The following is a 17,523-nucleotide window of genomic DNA, read 5'->3' as shown; positions in this document are numbered from 1 at the left end:
AAATGAATAGCAGTGGCTTCCCCAAGTGGACTCGGAGGAAGAGGGAACCAATTGGAGAAATTTAAGAATGAAGTTTAAAAACGTTTTTGGAAAATGTTTTTTAGGGTGGTCTAGTTTTAGGTTCAAATGTGATAAATGCACAAAAGTACCAGCTTTGACCCACATGTATTTGGGGACAAAAAGGTTTAAGTATTGCTGTGCTTAGCAGAAGCTAAGGGAGCAGTTGCAACAGGGCAGCAGCCATGAGAGGATAGGCAGTAAGGAGAGGTATAGGAGTATGAGAGATTTGTTGGGGGATCATGCTCCCCAAAAGTGGGGTAACCACCTCTCAAAAGGTAAGCTTTTAAAGGGGTGGGAAGTTGAGGTAATTAGGGGCCCATAAAAGAGGGCTAGTAGCTCATCCTTCCAGGCTGAGGCAGGGATCCTGTTTTGTTGACAGGAGCTAGCCTTGTGTCTGGGGGCATGGATTTATTGAGTCCCTGCTGGGAAGAGGCAAGGTATTTTACTAAAAGTTCACAGACCTCATCTGGACAGCCTGGACAAGGGAAGAAAGGTTGGTGTTAAATGTAAAATACAAGTTCAGTACAAAGAGAACAAAATATTTCTCTTTCCAAAAATTCCTCTACCACAAGGCCACTGACCCATACTCACTCAGCAGGATCCAGGCTCTGAGTTTTTTCTTTTGTGGCAGGTGAGTTTACCTCTTTCCCCCTCCCTTTGTGATCAAGCAGAAGGAAACCAGGGCTGGTCAGTTCTAATTGGGAAGCCTATAGCTTTCTCAGGGCAAACTAAGGGTACATCAACACCATTTTATAAAACCTTCCATCAACACTAAGGAAGTGGTTTCACAGGCTACACTAACATTTGAAGGACTACACATCTTTTTTTCCCCATCTGCTACTAGATAATGGAACCTTCCTCTACCCTCCATTATAATTGAAAACTGGTTTAGCTCAAGTGCCACCTCCTAGAGAGAGGCCTTTCAGACAGGCCTAGAACTAGTGCTCCCCACTCTCCAATTGTTTCTTGGGTGTAGCTGTTTTTCAGTCAAGTTGGACTCTCTGTGACTCCCCATCTGGGGTTTTCTTGGAAAAGGACTTGGAGTGGTTTGCCATTTCCTTCTCCAGTTCATCTGACAGATAAGGAAATTGGGGCAAACAGGCTCAAGTGACTTGCCCAGAGTCCCACAGCTAGTACTTACAGTCTGGATTAGGTTTTCCTAATTGCAGGCCATCTGGCTCTGAATACTTAGCCTCGTTTTCTTTTTCTGCAGAGAAGTAATTTCCCCCTTGAAATGTCTGGTCCTTCAGGGAGGGGGCCATTTGGCTTTTGTGGGTGCATCTGGCACACAGTAGGTGCTTACAAGCTTCCACAGGGACACTAGTGGGAGCAGTTCTTCTCAGATGCAGGCATCCCATTTAAAGCAGACTCCAAAACACAATCACTTGGTTTATAGACAGTTCATTCCAAGATGATTCAGATTTCACAAAACTTTAAACATACTTAAGAGTCTCATCTCAAAAGCAAAGTCCCAAAGTCCCTAGGACTTGGAGTGCAGAAAGACACTTTCCTCCCCAGTCTTCTCAAGGATTGCAAGTCAAGACTCATGAAATCACATCTCCAGACTCCCCCCCCCCCCAACAACCCCCGCCTAGCAAAGAAAAGGGGAAAAAAGCTTTTCATGAAATACAGCAAAACTGCTGACAATAGAGCTGAGATGGTGCAGGCCACCCCAGGGTTGCTCAGTATGTTCTTTAGTCTGTTCTATAAACTGACTGCAGAGTTACAGCCAAATGTGCCCACCAAGAGAGGGAACACACAGCTCTGCAGAGTGCAGGTTATTCCAGTTCTTATTTCCTGTAAATCGTGCCTGGACTGTGCCCAAGATAAAGAGCTCTTTCCAATCAAGAGCTATCCTCGAGGGCATAGGCCAAACCCAACTGAGGGGCACAGGCCTGGGCCAGAGTTCCCTTTTTGCCCTTAAATAAAACAAAATCCTTTACTCAATCCTGTGACCTCAAGTCAGAATATTCATCAATACAGAGTCAGAGTTGGCTTACTTGAATACAAATAATTGTTTCCAAACCTAAATATCGATTAAAAAAGAGAACAGAGGGGGCGGCTAGGTGGCACAGTGGATAGAGCACTGGCCCTGGAGTCAGGAGGACCTGAGTTCAAATCAGGCCTCAGACACTTATAGCTGTGTGGCCTTGGGCAAGCCACTTAACCCCACTGTCTTACAAAAATTAAAACAAACAAAAAGGAGAACAGAAAAGGATTTGTGATTTTCTGAAATCTAAACTGGATGGGCCACTTTAGCCCTCCTCATTCCTTCTTTCACAGTCACAAAATTGTTAAAGGCACCATTACTACATAATTCTCTGTACTCACTGTGGTCCCCAAGTGGAAGGTCCTGGGTGACAGAAATGGGAGGGGGGAATTTATCTCTGTGGTTAATTGGCACCAGTTTGTTCAAGTGAACCATTTGGGGTTTTGTTAGTTGAACAGAGATCCAGGAGACAAGGTTCCTGCTGACTAAGGTCTTTAGAAATAGTACACACCTAAGAGACATCCATTCTCCCTCTGGTCCACACTGAGCACCCATCTCATATTCACAGTACAGTAATAACCACTCATCAACCTAACAAAGACCCAACTGTTCTAAAGGTGAAAAGAGGAAAATAGTCGACAGTCTAGTTGAATAGAAACACTATGCAGACATTAAAAAGCATTAGTGAAGTGAAGCAAACAAATTCAGAATAAGAAAGGAGGAGGCTATTCTGTGGGAGCAGCGAAGTAAGATGAGGGGGAAAACTGTAAAATTCAAAATAAAAATCTTGAAAAAAACAAAGCTAGCTCTGAGTAGTCACTTCACTTTTCACCACTAAAAAATGAGGAAAATTGTCCTACAGTCCTTTCCAGCACTAAGCTTACCACTGGATGACAAAGATTTTCTGGTAGTTGGCCACTGAGGTTAAGAAGTCTACCATCCACTGCAACAGCCAAGGCAGGAGACCTAAATGACATCAGGGCAGGGACTATCATTTCTCCTTGGGTTCCCATATTGAAGCCCGAGGCTTGACACCCCAGGGGAGGAGATGGACCCGTGATTTCACTGGCATTCAGATTTCCAGATGAGGAAACTCTTTCTAATCAAAGCAGACCACTACTTTCTCTAACATTTTTGTTCTAAGGGAGTTGCTCTGAGGACTGACTTTCCCAAAGTCCTGGGGGAGCAGGAATGTGTGGCAGGACTTGAAGCCAGATCTTCCGGCTCCTCGTCCTCCTATATTGAGAGGCACAGGATGGGTATGGAATGCCGGCTGCACTGCACGGCAGGCGTTATTCCTCTTACTTTACAGATGAGGAAACTGAGGCCAGAAGTTCAGTGACGTGTTTCCAACTAGGAAGGATCAGAGGCCGCTCTGCTCCTTTACTCTATTACACTACCTTTGAATAGTGCCCAGTGAGAGACATTTTTTTGGTAGAGAGAGGCCTGAAGAAGATGGGGAAGAAAAGAGGGGGGAGGGACCCGAGATTTCGTTGTTGCTTGTCCTGGGTCTCAAGGAAGGCCCCAACATCAGGGACTGGATTTGAGTGAGGGGGGCTGGCTAAGGCACAGGCCTCACCTGGTCCTCCGGAGCCATCTGGGCCCAGTGGCCAGAGAAGGATCGGGAAGACGGGGTGCCCCTGGGCGTGAGGCAGCCACCCGGCTAGGGAGGGTCCGGCGTCTGAGGTCACCCTGAACTTGGGTTGGGTTCTCGACCCTAGCGGCCGTGCCTCGGGGCGTAGAGCACTTAGGCTGGAGCCTGCAAGGCGTGGGTTCAAATCCTGCCTCAGCGTCCTCATTTGTAACCACTCGGTCGTCTTTGCCAGGAAGACCCCCGGTGGGGCCGGGGAGTCCCCCCGGCTGGAAAGCCCGCCCGAGCCTCGGGGCTCGTGCTCCGGCGCTGGACAGGGCGCGTTTCACGGCCGGAATTCGCCTGTTTCATGCTTCAGGCTTTTCTGACGGGGCCACGCGGCTGGGTGACTTTGAGGGGTCTGGGCCGGGTTTGAACCCTGGGCCTCCTGACTCCAGGGCCGGCGCCCCCCGCGCCCCCCGGCCGCCCCGGGTCCCCCTTGCTCGGGGGGCCACAGCCCCCCACTCGGACCCGACTCTCCGGGGCAGCCCTCGGGCTGAGGAGACCCCGGGCCCGGGGGCCTTCCCTTCCTCCTCTCCTCCAAGGCCGGCCCGGGGGCCCCGGGGAGCCGAGGGCGGGCGGAGGCCGCCCGGGCCGCCCTCCTCTCCCGCCCCGGCTCCCGGCTCCCGGCGGGGGGCGGCCCTACCTGCGGCGCGCGGGGCTCGCATTCCGGGGCCCGGGGCGCCTCCTCCGGCCTGCGCGCTGGGGCTCCCGCCGCCTCCGGCTCCGCCTTCGGGCCCGGCCGGGTCACGCGCAGCTCCGGCTCCGGCGCCAGCCCCGCGGCCTCCCGGCTCCAGGCGCCGCCATCGCCGCTGTTTGTTTTCATCCGCTTCGCTGGAGGAGGGGGGAGGGGCGGGCCCGGGGGAAGCCCGACGTCCGTCCGCAGCCGCACTTTCGCTTCCGCCCTCGCGACCGCCACGCGTCCCCGCCCGGCCCCGAAGCCCGCGGAAGGCCGGGCCGCCTCCGCTGGAAGTCACCCGCGGCCGGAGGGCCCACCTCGGGCGGGGCAGAAAACGGAGCGGAGAAGGTCAGAAGAAGGCAAAGGGGACCCGGACGCCGTGTGGAATCTACCAGGCGGAAACCGCAGGCTAGGGGGCCGGAGGGAGCCGGCGAGGGGGCGGCGAGGGGGCGGGGCCAGAGGGCGGGGCGGCCCGGGCAGCGATTCTGCGCAGTGGCGGGTGGCGCCTCTCCCGGAGCCACGCTGGGGCGCCCCCGGGCGGCGGGCCAGCCGAGGGCGGGGCGGGGCCGAGTCTGCGCAGTGGCGCCGGGGCCGGGCGGCCGAGGGCGGGGCGGGACCGAGTCTGCGCAGTGGCGCCGGGGCCGGGCGGCGGGCCAGCCGAGGGCGGGGCGGGGCCGAGTCTGCGCCGTGGCGCCGGGGCCGGGCGGCGGGCCAGCCGAGGGCGGGGCGGGGCCGAGTCTGCGCCGTGGCGCCGGGGCCGGGCGGCGGGCCAGCCGAGGGCGGGGCGGGGCCGAGTCTGCGCCGTGGCGCCGGGGCCGGGCGGCGGGCCGGCCGAGGGCGGGGCGGGGCCGAGTCTGCGCAGTGGCGCCGGGGCCGGGCGGCCGAGGGCGGGGCGGGGCCGAGTCTGCGCCGTGGCGCCGGGGCCGGGCGGCCGAGGGCGGGGTGGGGCCGAGTCTGCGCCGTGGCGCCGGGGCCGGGCGGCCGCGCAGTCGGCGTGGCGGGGCGGAGGCGGCCTCGCGGGCACGGCGCGGCGGGTGGCGGGCCGGGGTGAGGCCCCTTGCATGGGATCAGACCCGGGAGGGCGCGGGCCCGGAGGTGGGCCTCGAGCCCAGGCCGCGCAGAGCGGGCCGTTGTGCCCCTGTGCTTCCCCGACACCGGGAGGCCGGAGGGGCCCCCCAGGAGGGCACTGCCGAGGAGGCTGGTGCCCGGCACGGGAGGAGGGCCCTGCGGGGCAGGCCCAGGCCCGGCGGCCGGTGCAGGGGTGCCAGCTGTGCCCGGCCGCAGGCGGCATCCGGAGGCCTCCACTCGTGCCTGAGGACCAGCTTGTGTCTGGAGCGCCCACCTAGCCCGGCGCCGCCTCCCTGGAAATGCCTTCCCACCTGGGCCTAGAAGCAGGCAGAGAAGCGCCAGGTGGGCCTTGCTCCCTCGGAGCGGCCACTTTGCAGGACTGGGTCCTCCTGCTTCACCAACCCCACTTTAGAGAGTCTTGCTTGTAGCCCATATTTTTTATTTTTATTTTATTTTGTTATTATTTTTTTTAATTTGCAAGGCAATGGGGTTAAGTGGCTTTGCCCAAGGCCACACAGCTAGGTCATTATTAAGTGTTTGAGGCCAGATTTGAACCCAGGTCCTCCTGACTCCAGGGCCGGTGCTCTATCCACTGCCCCACCTAGCCGCCCAGGGCCATATTTTTTAAAGGGGATAGAGAGAATTATAAAAAGTGCCTGAAAGGACCATCTTACAGCTGAGCAAGTTGAGCCTTGGGGGACTTGGCCATGGCCCTGTACCCAGATAGTGCTAGGATTGGACTATACTCCGCTCCGGCTCCTCTCTCACCCCTCCCACCTCATTGGGCCTTATTTACAGTGGATCCTTTGTACGTCATCACAACCGTCAGACTTTTGACATTTTTGTGTGTGAGAATAGCTTAAATATTAGATGAGAGCAGAAGGTGACCTCAGAGTAAATAACAAGTTAAATGAGCTCATCTCTCCAGGATAAATCCTAGGCCAGCCTCTCACTTGACCTCAAACTTCCAACAAAGGCAAGGCCAAAAAAAGCCTTCAATTTTCTGATTTATTTCCATTTGGTTTCCACAGAGACAAGATGACAAGTTGTTAAACTGTTTAAGAAACGGCTAACTTTTGAATTCCGAGTGGTCCTCATGTAGCTTCTGGCTGTCTCAGTTAGAGCTCCTGGCCCTCTGATTGAAGTCAGCATGGCCATACCGATAACTGTTCTGGACTGTGACCTCTTGCTTTATGGCCGAGGTCACCGGACTTTGGACCGCTTTAAGCTCGATGATGTGACTGATGAATACCTTATGGCAATGTACGGATTTCCACGAAAATTTATTTACTATTTGGTGGACCTCTTGGGAGCCAGCCTTTCTCGACCCACTCAAAGGTCCAGGGCCATCAGCCCAGAGACCCAGATCCTTGCGGCACTGGGCTTTTATACTTCCGGCTCCTTTCAGACCCGCATGGGAGATACCATTGGCATCAGTCAGGCTTCGATGAGCCGCTGCGTTGCCAATGTCACAGAAGCCCTAGTGGAAAGGGCCTCTCAATTCATCCACTTCCCAGAAGATGAGACGTCTATTCAGAGTCTGAAGGACGAATTCTATGGGCTAGCAGGAATGCCAGGTGTGATTGGAGTCGTCGACTGCATCCATGTCGGGATCAAGGCTCCCAATGCTGAAGACTTGTCCTATGTGAACCGTAAGGGCCTGCACTCTTTAAACTGTCTGATGGTGTGTGACATTCGGGGGTCCCTGCTGAACGTGGAGACAAACTGGCCGGGCAGCCTCCAGGACTGGGCTGTCCTGCAGCAGTCGGCTCTGAGGAGTCAGTTTGAAGCAGGCATTCACAGAGGCTGCTGGCTCCTGGGTAAGTGTGAACATGGGGCTAAGGAACCTTAATACCTGAAACTCTGGGTCTCCATTAGGCTGAGGAACTCAGTAAGTTTGGTTAATCTTACCCCTCTGCTTGTTCTCTAGTTTCATTAAAGTATGTTCTCATAAAACAAGAGGTATTGTCACTAAAGAGGGAAAGGTAACTTTGCTGATAGAAGAGGACCATCAGGAGCCAGGGTTAGCTTTTGATTCCAGCTATTTAATTTTTCACTTAGTTTTTTTTCCTCCCCAGGCACTGACCTTGTGGGAGTCATAGGATAGGGGAGGATGGAACATCTAAATGGGGTATTTCAGTACTATCGGTATTTGCACATTCCAGAGGCCCTGTGAAGACCACTTATTAAATTGTAGAGTAGTTCTGCTCTGTATCCAAAGAGAACATTCCCAATCCTACCATTAGAGGTGGTTGAATCAGTCCTCTTGCCAGGCCCTGTGAAGGGTACTGAGAAACTACATCCCTTCTCATCAGGGGCTTATACATAGTGGAGGCAAGCTCATATCTAGAATATTTGGAGAGCAAAGGCAAAGTGGTTGACTGAAGCCACATACCAGGTCCCTGGAGAGTAGGATCATAGGGTGGGATCATAGAAAAATTGTCTAGAAGGTTGAGTTTGAGTAGCATGTGGAAGAAGAGGGGTATTCTACAAGGAGGGGACACCTTCCCAGGGAGTGTAATGAAAGATGGAGTGTTATATGTGAGGATCCAAAAGACCACTCTAATTAGATCAGAGTATGTAGAAGGGGAGAGAGGGCATGGCCAGGGACAGTTTGGTGGCAGCAAGCATGTGAAGAGCTTTATAACTAAATGAGAGATTTTTATCTTATCCTAAAAACAACAGAAAATCATTGAAGCTTATAAAGTCAAGAGGAATGAAATGTTCTAATCCGCTGGTGAGGAAAACCACTATGCCAAGAGACTTGCATTAGTTAGTTCACTTAGGAGGCCCTGGCAGTGATCTTGGCAAGAGTTCCTCCTCTTTATTTAAAATCCCTCATCACTCCCTTCTTGTTTTTCATAGTCTTTAACAATGAGGTGGCCATTCTTGCTGAGGCCAAAATGGACATGTGATTTCAAGCCCTCTTCTCTTTTGCAACAGGTAAACTCAATTATCTCCCCCTCTCTCAAATCCTCAACATTGCTTTATCTACTCATTTCTTTTTTTCACCTTCTCATGTTTTAAACATGCATAAGCTTCTTCTGTTGGAGAAAAAGCTTCACCAGACCTACTACCTCCAAGTGTTATCTGTAATCTTTCCCTCTTGCCCAGCCAGCAGCAGCAGCAGCAGCATCTTCTCGGCAGTGGCTCCCTAGTCTCTGTCATGGCGTCCTGTGGGGCAGCCCCATTGGACCCAGGTGGTTCTCTCAGGTGACTGGTTGTGAAATGAAGGTTTCTCAAGGAGAGCCTTGACTTCTCTGTGGAAGAGCAAGCAGTAAAGTTGAACAGTTCATCTTTGTAACAGGGAGAAGTTTCAAGGGGAAAGGACATATTAAGAAATGTCTGTGGCGTGAAAACAAAAGGCACCAATAAAATAACTAGCAATGAACTGGCCATTGGAGCTGAGTCAACAGAATGTTTATTTCCAGGCAGCACCTGAGAATTAACTCATTTCATCTAAAAAAGTATCCTCTTTTATATCCTAGGTAGGGCAATCTGGATTTACAATGCATTCAAAAAACCATAAACATAGAATAAAAACAAAAACAGAATTTCAGAGTTGAAAGGGGCCTTAGAAATGATTTAGCATAGCTTTTCCTAAAAAAATTTGGCCATGAAACACTTTGAGGCTTGAGTGGAATTAAGGGACCCATAAATGTTCACCTAGAACCCTAATGGAGTAGAATAACATCAGAACAAGGCAGAAGTTGAGAAATTTTAAAACAAAGTAGAGTTTAGTATCAGAAGCGTCAAGCTACCCTTTGGATGCAGAATATATAATTGGTGTTTTTGTTGTTGTTGTTGTAATCAGGATAAGTGAATTGTGGCTAGTAAGAGTCAGAGACTGGATTTTAACCATAGATCCTCCTGACTTGAGGCTTCTTTCACAGCACCACCTAGCTGCTCCCAACTGGTATCTTTTAACCTTATTTTACTGTTTATAATCTAGTTTCTCTATTAGTTTCAAAGAAATGGTAGCACGGATAATTTTAAACTACAAATGCTGACACACCTCCTAGTAAGATGATTAAATTAGGAAGGAATATTGGAGAAAGTCCTAGTCTCCATACTAGTGGAGAAGGAGAGTGGATGCAAAAGAAGAAAGGAACCAGTGCTCAACACAGGGCCTCCGATGCCTGTAGAGCATGGTAACAAGCAAGATGGAATCACTGAAAGCCACTTTAGCTTACTGGATAGAAAGGAGCCTTTGGAGCCAGGAAAACCTGGGGGTTCAAGTCTCCCCTTTGACCTCTGACCCATCTTAACCTTGGGACACTGAGTAAGTGACTGCTTAGCTCTAGGGTTCTAGGCAGCTCTCTCATTTCTATTATCATCTTCATTTATTAAGTTCTTTTGTGTGGGGGGTGCTGGGCAGAATCCCAGGTTCTGCCCTCAAGCAGTTTACATTCTAACTGTAAACAACTAGCTATGTATAAAGTACACACGGTGCGGGTAAGAGGTCAGCTCAGAAGGAATACGCTAGTTTGGGGAGAGGAGAAAACAAGACTACCAGGACAGGCCTTGTCTGGCAGAGGCAGGATGCCAGTTAGCAGGTGGTTGTGACTGACTGAGCCTAAGGTGCGAGGACTGTGACTGTGGGAGCGGAGAGAATGAGGTGTACGGAAGCTGGATTGGAAAGGTGGAAACAAGACGACAACAGATTGGCTCTGTGAGATGAGTTCTAGTGACAAGCAGAAGCTGACTGTAAGCCTGGGTGACATGAGAGGATGTTAATGGGAAGGGAGAGAATTCTGTTTTGTACATGTTGAGTTTGAGGTGACTAGGACGTGGCTCTCCAGATGTCTAAAGGTTTTATTTGAGTTTTACAATTTTTCCCCCTAATCTTGCTTCCCTCCCCCCACCCTCTCCAGATGTCTAATAGGCAGGTAGAGATCTGAACCTAGAAGTTAGGGTTGGAGGAGTAATCTAATTGAATCTGATGAGATCACCAAGTGAGAGTCCAGATGAAGTAGAGAAGAAGGCCTAGCATAGAGCCTTAGAGGAAAGCCCCAGGTACTAACTATAATCTGGATGAAGATATTCAGCAAAGAATTCTCTGAAGGCTCAGACAAGGAGGAAGAGAATCTGGAAAGAGCAAGAGGAAAGAAGATGCAGAAGAGGAGGCCCAACTGAGTCAAAGACTTCAGAGAGGTCAAGAAGGATGAGACATTTTCTAACTATGTAGAGAGGCGGCAGCTAGCTGGCTCAGTGGATAGAGTACCAGCCCTGGAGTCTGGAGGACCTGAGTTCAAATCTGGCCTCAAACACTTAATAATTGCCTAGCTGTGTGACCTTGGACAAGTCACTTAATCCCATTGCCATGCAAAAACCAAAATAAAATAAAATACAGAGAGAGAGAGAGAGAGAGAGAGAGAGAACTGAGCCAAATTTATAAGAATACAAGTCATTCTCCAGATGATAAATGGTCAAAGGACATGAACAACAGTTTTCAGATGAAGAAATTAAAGCCATCTATAGACATGTGAAAAAATGCTCTAAATAATTACTGACTAGAGATTAAGCCACTCTCCAGGTACCACCTCACATCCATAAGATTGGCTAAAATGATAAAAAGAAAAATGTTCAGTGCTGGAGAGAATGTGGGAAAACTGGGACACCCATACACTGTGGAGTTGTGAACTAATCCAACCATTCTGAAAAACAATTGAGAACTATACCCAAAGGGCAATAAAAGTATGTATACCCTTTGATCCAGCAATATCACTTCTAGGTCTATATCCTAAAGAGATCATGAACAAAGGAAAAAGATCCATATGTACAAAAAATGTAGCTGCTCTTTTTGTAGCGGCAAAGAATTAGAAATTGAGATAATGCCCATTGTTTGGGGCATGACCGAAAAAGTTATGGTATATGAATGTAATGGGATACCATTGTCCTGCAAGAATCCTGGATGGGCAGACTTCAGAAAAGCTGGAAAGACTTGCAAATGAATTAAGAAGAACCAAGAGACCATTGTATACATTAACAGCAACATCTTATGGTCGACTATGATGGACGAAGCTCCCCTCAGCGGTTCAGTGATCAAGAATAATTCTAAAAAAACTTGTGATGGAAAACGCCATCCATATCCAGAGAAAAAATTATGGAGTCTGAATGCAGAGCAAAGCATATTATGTTCATTTTTTAAAACTTCTTTCTTGTTTTTTCTTTCTCATGTTTTTTTCTTCTTTTACAACATGACTAATATGGAAATAGTTTAAACATGATCATACATGTACAACCTTTATCAGATTACTCACTGTCAGGGTGAGGAGGGAGGAAAGAGAGAAAAAGAAATAATTGTGGAACCCCAAAACTTACAAAAAGATGCATGTTGAAAACTATGTACAGAATTGGAAAAAATAAAATAACAGAAAAAAAGAGAATGAAGCCCGAGAAAAGGCCCTTTATTACATTTGGCAATTAGAGTCATTGGAAACTTTGTAGAGAAGTTTTTTAAAATTAATTTTTGGTTTTCATCTGGATTTAACAAACACCAAAAGAATGAGCATTTGTTTATAAAAAGTAGAACTGAAAAAGAGGGTTATACCTGAAAGTGCGGGTTTTATTAGGTATAGGAATGGGACTGTGAGGCTGCAGAAGACAACAGATATTTAATGAAGGGCCTACAGAGTGGCTGCTCCTGGGCCCAGCACTTTGCAAATACTATCTCACTATGAGATGTTGGTGCTGTGGAGGAAACAGGCTGGATTTGAACTTGAGTTACTGACTCCAAATCCAAGGTTCTCTCCACTGTGCCACCTAGTTGGCCTGTCAAGATATTTTTAAAAATTTTGTGATAAAGGTGTGTCGAGACCAGATTACACCTGTGATCTGTGGGATAAGATAGGTGTGGCCGAACTTGATGGCTGAGACTCACTGTGTACCTGACTCCATCAAGTCTGTTTCTCCATGACCTAATTTCCTGCTCTGGCTTTACCTCTCCTCCAAACAGGTGAGCCTGGGTTTTTTGCCCCACCCTGGTGATCATGTTTCCCAAAGGGCTCAGCCTACATGCCTTCCTGGGCTGATCATGCTGGCAAACATAATCTGGCTTTTTTTAAATTTTGAGTTCCACATTTCCTCCCTTCTCACCTCTCTGAGAGAGTTAGCAAGCTGATAAAGGTTATACATTGTGCAATCATGTGAACTATTTTCATTTTGTGCAAGAAGACTGAAAACAAGAAAGAAAGTATGCTTTAGTCTGAATTCAGACAATATCAGTTCTTTTTCTGGAGGTAGATAGAATTTTTCATCATGAATCCTTGTCTTCTTGAGAATAGATAAGTCCTTCCCAGTTCTTCATCATAGGGTTGCTGTTACTGTGTACATTGTTCTTCTGGTTCTGCTCACTTATATTCAGTTCATGTAAGTCTTTCCAGGGTTTTCTAAAAGCATCCTGCTTGTCATGGCACAATAGTAGTCTATCACAATTACATGTCACTTCTTGTTCAGTCATTCCCCAATGGATGGACATCCCCTCAATTCCCAGTTTTTAGCTACCACAAAAAAAAGCTGCTATAAATATTTTTGTTCAAATAGGTTCTTTCCCCAATAATCTGGCTTTTGATTCTGATGTTTGATGTATCCAGCCTGCCCAGGAATCTCCTTTCCACCATTGAGAACAAGTGTGGTCACTTATCTTTTGCTCAGAGACCTCTGGGGTAGGGTGTATCTCATCTTTCTCCATCTGCACTCTTGGGTCTCCACCAAAAGACTGTAACTTAATTGAGGGTAGCAACTCTTCCATTTTGTCTTTATAGCTTCCCATCGTGTCTGGTACATAGTAATTGCTGAATAAATATTTTCTGACTGATGAAGTACATAGTACATGGTGTCTGGTACATAGTAATTACTGAATAAATATTTTCTGACTGACGAAGTGTGAGTGATGATGAAGATGATGATGGTGTTTTGTCCTCATAATTTGTCGAATTTAGAGAAATACAGGAACCCACATATGAATGAACAAAGCGCTTTATACACATTGACTGCAGTTGTGTCAAGGAAGGCAGCTATAAAAGGCCACACAATTCAGATAGGTAACCTTGGAACTACCCAAAACATGCCTAGAACCAAGGTGTCCCAATTCTTAGTCTGAGGTTTCTTATACTAGGTTGCTTCCAGACCCTGATAAGAATTGCCAATTTGCCAAACCCTCTTGGCAACCTGAAGACTCATTTGGAACTGTTTTAGACCTGAGATTGTTCTTTTTCAAACTAAAGATTAGAAACTAATTCCAAGTGCCCTCTGAATTGGGGAATTAATTTTTTTTTTACCCCAGCCAATATCAGCAATTCTAGCAAAAGATAAGGTAGAACTAAACCATGAGAAAAGAAGTAGCCAAGGAAAAATATTTCAAAGCTTTCTTAATTCACTGTTTTTGAAATTTTCTTAGATTGAGCATCAAAACATTTGCCCACTTTCAGAACTCTGGGCACATTTTCAAGGTATGCTAATACATTTATAAAATGAACTGCCAGTGACTTGATCTGGTATTTAGCATTTCAGTTTAGGTGTTATGGTATTTATGTTTCACAGTTTGAAATATTTAACTATGAAAAGTCATCCAGTTTTTCAAGATAGAAGATCCAAAGGGGAGGAAACAGCTTCAGTATGTTTGTTATGGTGCTTAGCACACTGCTCATGAGTATTCTATAAATATTCACAGAAATAGATCATGGGTAGATATCAAGGGATCAGCAGTTGGACAAGAGAGGCCTCAACAAGGCTTCTATTAGCCTCAGATCATGACCTTGTGTGTGGCCTTTCATCTACCAGAGGCAATGAGTCATAATCATTAAATATCATCCAGTCATCACAGTGTTAGATTAGAACACTGCACCCCAATTTTTTGACAGTATTTCCCTAGGTCATTCAAGCAGGGAAGTAAACTACTTAAAGTTACAGAGGTTCAGTTGACCTCTGCTTTAATTTTTCGATCAACTCAATACTGTTTTTTGCATATCAGCTTAGCTTCTTCAATGCCTTGGTATTTCCTGATCTAGAAAAATAGTATGATTGTATTGAATAGCATCCCCTTGAAGTTCTGAGTTCTGCTCTAGTTTCTACCATATATGCTACACCATTTATTCTTTCCTATGCCTCACTTTCTCTTCTGCCCAGTAGTCTCCTGTACAACCCTGGGGACAAGTGTGGTCATTTAACTTTTGCTTGGGAAGCCTCTGGGGTATGGTATGCATCTTCCCTCTCTTTACATCTATGGGTCTCTGCCAAGACTAACTTCATTGAAGGTAGTAGCTCTTCCATTGTTGCTTTCTTTTTTGTCTTTTTTCACTTTCCATAATGCCTGATACATAGTCGTTTCAGCAGAGGAAGTTGTATTGACATTGAGTCAGAGAGCACCTTAGTGGAAAGCTTGGCTTGGTCCTTTCCCATCTATATGGGCTCATTTACGTTGCTTTCCTTCTCTGGGTCTCATAGATCCTCATCTGAAAAGGGATGGGATTGGATGTGGTTCACCTCTTAGGTCCTTTACATATTTACCAAAGCGATGATTCTTTCATTTCTCTTTTAGGAGGGTAAAGGAGCTATTGTCCACCAATCCTGCCCTTTGTGATGAAAATATGTGAATACCAGCAATGTTTTGTTCCTTAAAATATCAACTAGGAACTTGTATCTACATCAATAACACATGTGCCAATTTTTTGATTTGGGATTAGATTTTAATGTTTTTGTCTTTTACCCCTATATATCTATGACCCCCTGTGGAAAATTCCAGACTCCCCGGAATAACATTCATGAGTTCTTTCACTTATACTTTAAGCCTCTAATTATTCCATGGCCACATTAATTTGGGAAATACTGTTAAGTTTCGAACCCAATGTTTATGTTTTTTAGGAATTGTTATTCCCCACAAAGGTGTCTTAAGACACCTTTCTTGTGAATTCACTCTGAGGATAGGAGCATTAGGTTGTTAGATTGTTAGGTGGAATGAAAAAATTTTGTTAATGGACAACATCTCCAGTATCATGGAAATTTCCCTGCAGTCTTTGCCTCTTACAGCTGGTTTACCATCTTCCCATTGCCTTGAAAATGTGGGTTATCCTGAAGGTTACCATTTTAGGGTTTTTCCCCTCTTGTTTTACTTAAGTTCATTATCAACCAGGCCCAGAGGTCCTGCTTCTGACACCAGCATTCCTTAAAATTCTCCTATTGATCTTTTTTAGGGACCACGGTCCTTTATGTGGTTGCTTTTTCTCTGTGTGGTCTCGGAGTGGTTTCTCAGCAATTCCCTTTTTAAATTTTACTCCACTAATAAAAGATTTTGATGTTTTCTCTTCCATATAGGTGATAGCTCCTTCTTCCTTCGCACCTGGCTCATGACCCCACTTCATATTCCAGGAACCCCTGCAGAATATCGCTATAACATGGCCCATTCTGCAACTCATAATGTAATTGAGAAGACATTTAGGACCATCCAGTCGAGATTCCGTTGCCTGGATGGATCCAAGGGAGCCCTGCAGTACTCTCCTGAAAAGTCCAGTCACATCATTTTAGCTTGCTGTGTGCTCCACAACATTTCTCTGGAACACGGAATGGATGTGTGGTCTTCTCCAGTGACGGGACATCTGGAGCAGCCAGAAGAAGAGCCTGAGCAGATGGAAGCCATGGACTCAGAAGCTGACCATGTGCGCCAGGAACTGATGCTCACTCACTTTAGCTAGTGTGGCCTGGAGGAGGGGGCTTATCCAAGTCATGAGACTGCCTCCACTGGTGTGAGGATGCTTGTCATTGTTTATAGTTCATGTCTGCCTTTTATGAGATGCCCCTGCAAATTTAGTAACTAAATCAAAACCACAGTTCTAGGCATTTTGGGGAACTCATTTGAAACCCATTTATTTTAAAACTAAATGACTGGCAAAAGCTTAAGGATTTATATACAAAAGAAAAGGGGGAAACTAAAGTAATTAACAGCTAATTCAAACATTGCCACTTGTGCATCAATTATCAGAATATTTCTAATAAAAGTAAATTTCTTTGACCTGAATTATCAGTAAGGTGCTTCTATTTCTACTTTTTATTTAGACATAGTCTGCAGTCCATTCTAAGTTACAGGCTTACCTGTAGTCAAGCTTTACCCAGCTAAAAGAATCTTGGCGACTAGGATAATTACAGACTGATAACAGCCTGGACCTTTCAACAAAAATTTTGAAGCAAGTCTCCAGACATCTGGACCAACACTCTGTGCCAAACTTGAATGCTGTTCTCTTGTTCTATCTTTCCCATCCTTTTATGTAAAACATAAGAATAGATGAAGTTTGATTAAAGGAGAACTTTGCCATCTTAACCTTTTTCTTCCCAAGAAATCTCATTAAATCAATTTCCTTTGTAGCAGTCTCACAATTACTAGCAGGGAAACGAGTTTGCCCACTTTGGGGAAAGCCTGGACTGAGTGTATCAAGGTTCTTAATGTTGAAATGGTGTTGAGGCAAGGCTTAACCTATCCTGTCTCTGGTTTCCTAATACAGAAGGCAAGAGTTGGGAGGGTGAAAAGGAGGATTAAGGAAATTTCCTAGTGTGGGTTCTGGAATAGGCCTGGCCTCTCCCTGTGGATACAAAAGATGCATAAATTTTTCAGGCAATAAACAATCCCCAACTAAGGCCCTGCTCTAAAATTATACCAATTTAAAAATAACCTGATTGGAATAACAAATGTAGGAACTGGGTTCACACGTTCATGGTTTCATTAGGGACAAAGGAGCCTTTTCTTAGGACTCTCTTATTCTCAAATTCTTAGCAGCCAACCCTGTGCTATTTCTGACCTGTCCTCTTGATCTGCTCCTATCTGCCTTCAGGAGTGTTAGTCTGCTGATTGTCAAAGCAAAGAAATGAGCAACTGATGACAGAAAAGGGAAATGAATAGCAATGACTCTTTCCTGGATTAAAGACATTTAGGGATTATTATCTGCTGTTTATTTCCAATCTCAATGCTATTTCCCATCATGATTCCTGCATTCCAGAGAGTGGATATATTTGGCAGGAAGACAGGTATGGGGTTGGGCCTGATGTGCATGGGGTCACGAGTGTGGTGATGTTATTGAGGTGGAGTGAATAAATAAAAGGAGGCCG

The 17,523-nt window shown here is 46.7% G+C and overlaps 2 protein-coding genes across 7 annotated transcripts in view; one reads left to right on the top strand and one right to left on the bottom strand.

The window, feature by feature from the left end:
- The window catches only part of ATG13 (autophagy related 13), a 33,005-nt gene extending 28,146 nt beyond the window's left edge, over window positions 1-4,859 (bottom strand). Inside the window, exon 1 of one of the 3 annotated variants that reach the window (XM_074230553.1) lies at window positions 4,327-4,859. The gene's annotated coding sequence lies outside the window, so the exon portion shown is untranslated. The remainder of the gene's footprint in view (window positions 1-4,326) is intronic. The other 2 variants (XM_074230554.1, XM_074230555.1) reach the window with 2 other exon arrangements.
- On the top strand, window positions 4,575-16,441 carry HARBI1 (harbinger transposase derived 1). Of its 4 annotated transcripts, none has more exons than XM_074230559.1 (3): window positions 4,575-4,707; window positions 6,459-7,247; window positions 15,742-16,441. In XM_074230559.1, the coding sequence occupies exons 2-3, from the start codon at window positions 6,578-6,580 to the stop codon at window positions 16,116-16,118; spliced, it is 1,047 nt and encodes a 348-aa protein (XP_074086660.1). In that variant the 5' UTR covers window positions 4,575-4,707; window positions 6,459-6,577; the 3' UTR covers window positions 16,119-16,441. The 4 variants fall into 4 exon arrangements, with proteins under 4 accessions (XP_074086660.1, XP_074086661.1, XP_074086657.1 ...); XM_074230560.1 differs by lacking the exon at window positions 4,575-4,707 and adding an exon at window positions 5,331-5,406; XM_074230556.1 differs by lacking the exon at window positions 4,575-4,707 and adding an exon at window positions 5,422-5,769.
- Window positions 16,442-17,523: the final 1,082 nt, after the last annotated feature.

The sequence above is a fragment of the Macrotis lagotis genome, chromosome 3, assembly GCF_037893015.1.
Source record: "Macrotis lagotis isolate mMagLag1 chromosome 3, bilby.v1.9.chrom.fasta, whole genome shotgun sequence".
Lineage (NCBI taxonomy): Eukaryota > Metazoa > Chordata > Mammalia > Peramelemorphia > Peramelidae > Macrotis > Macrotis lagotis.
The sequence above is the reverse complement of the archived record's forward strand: the minus strand, read 5'-3'. Positions and strand labels throughout refer to the sequence as shown.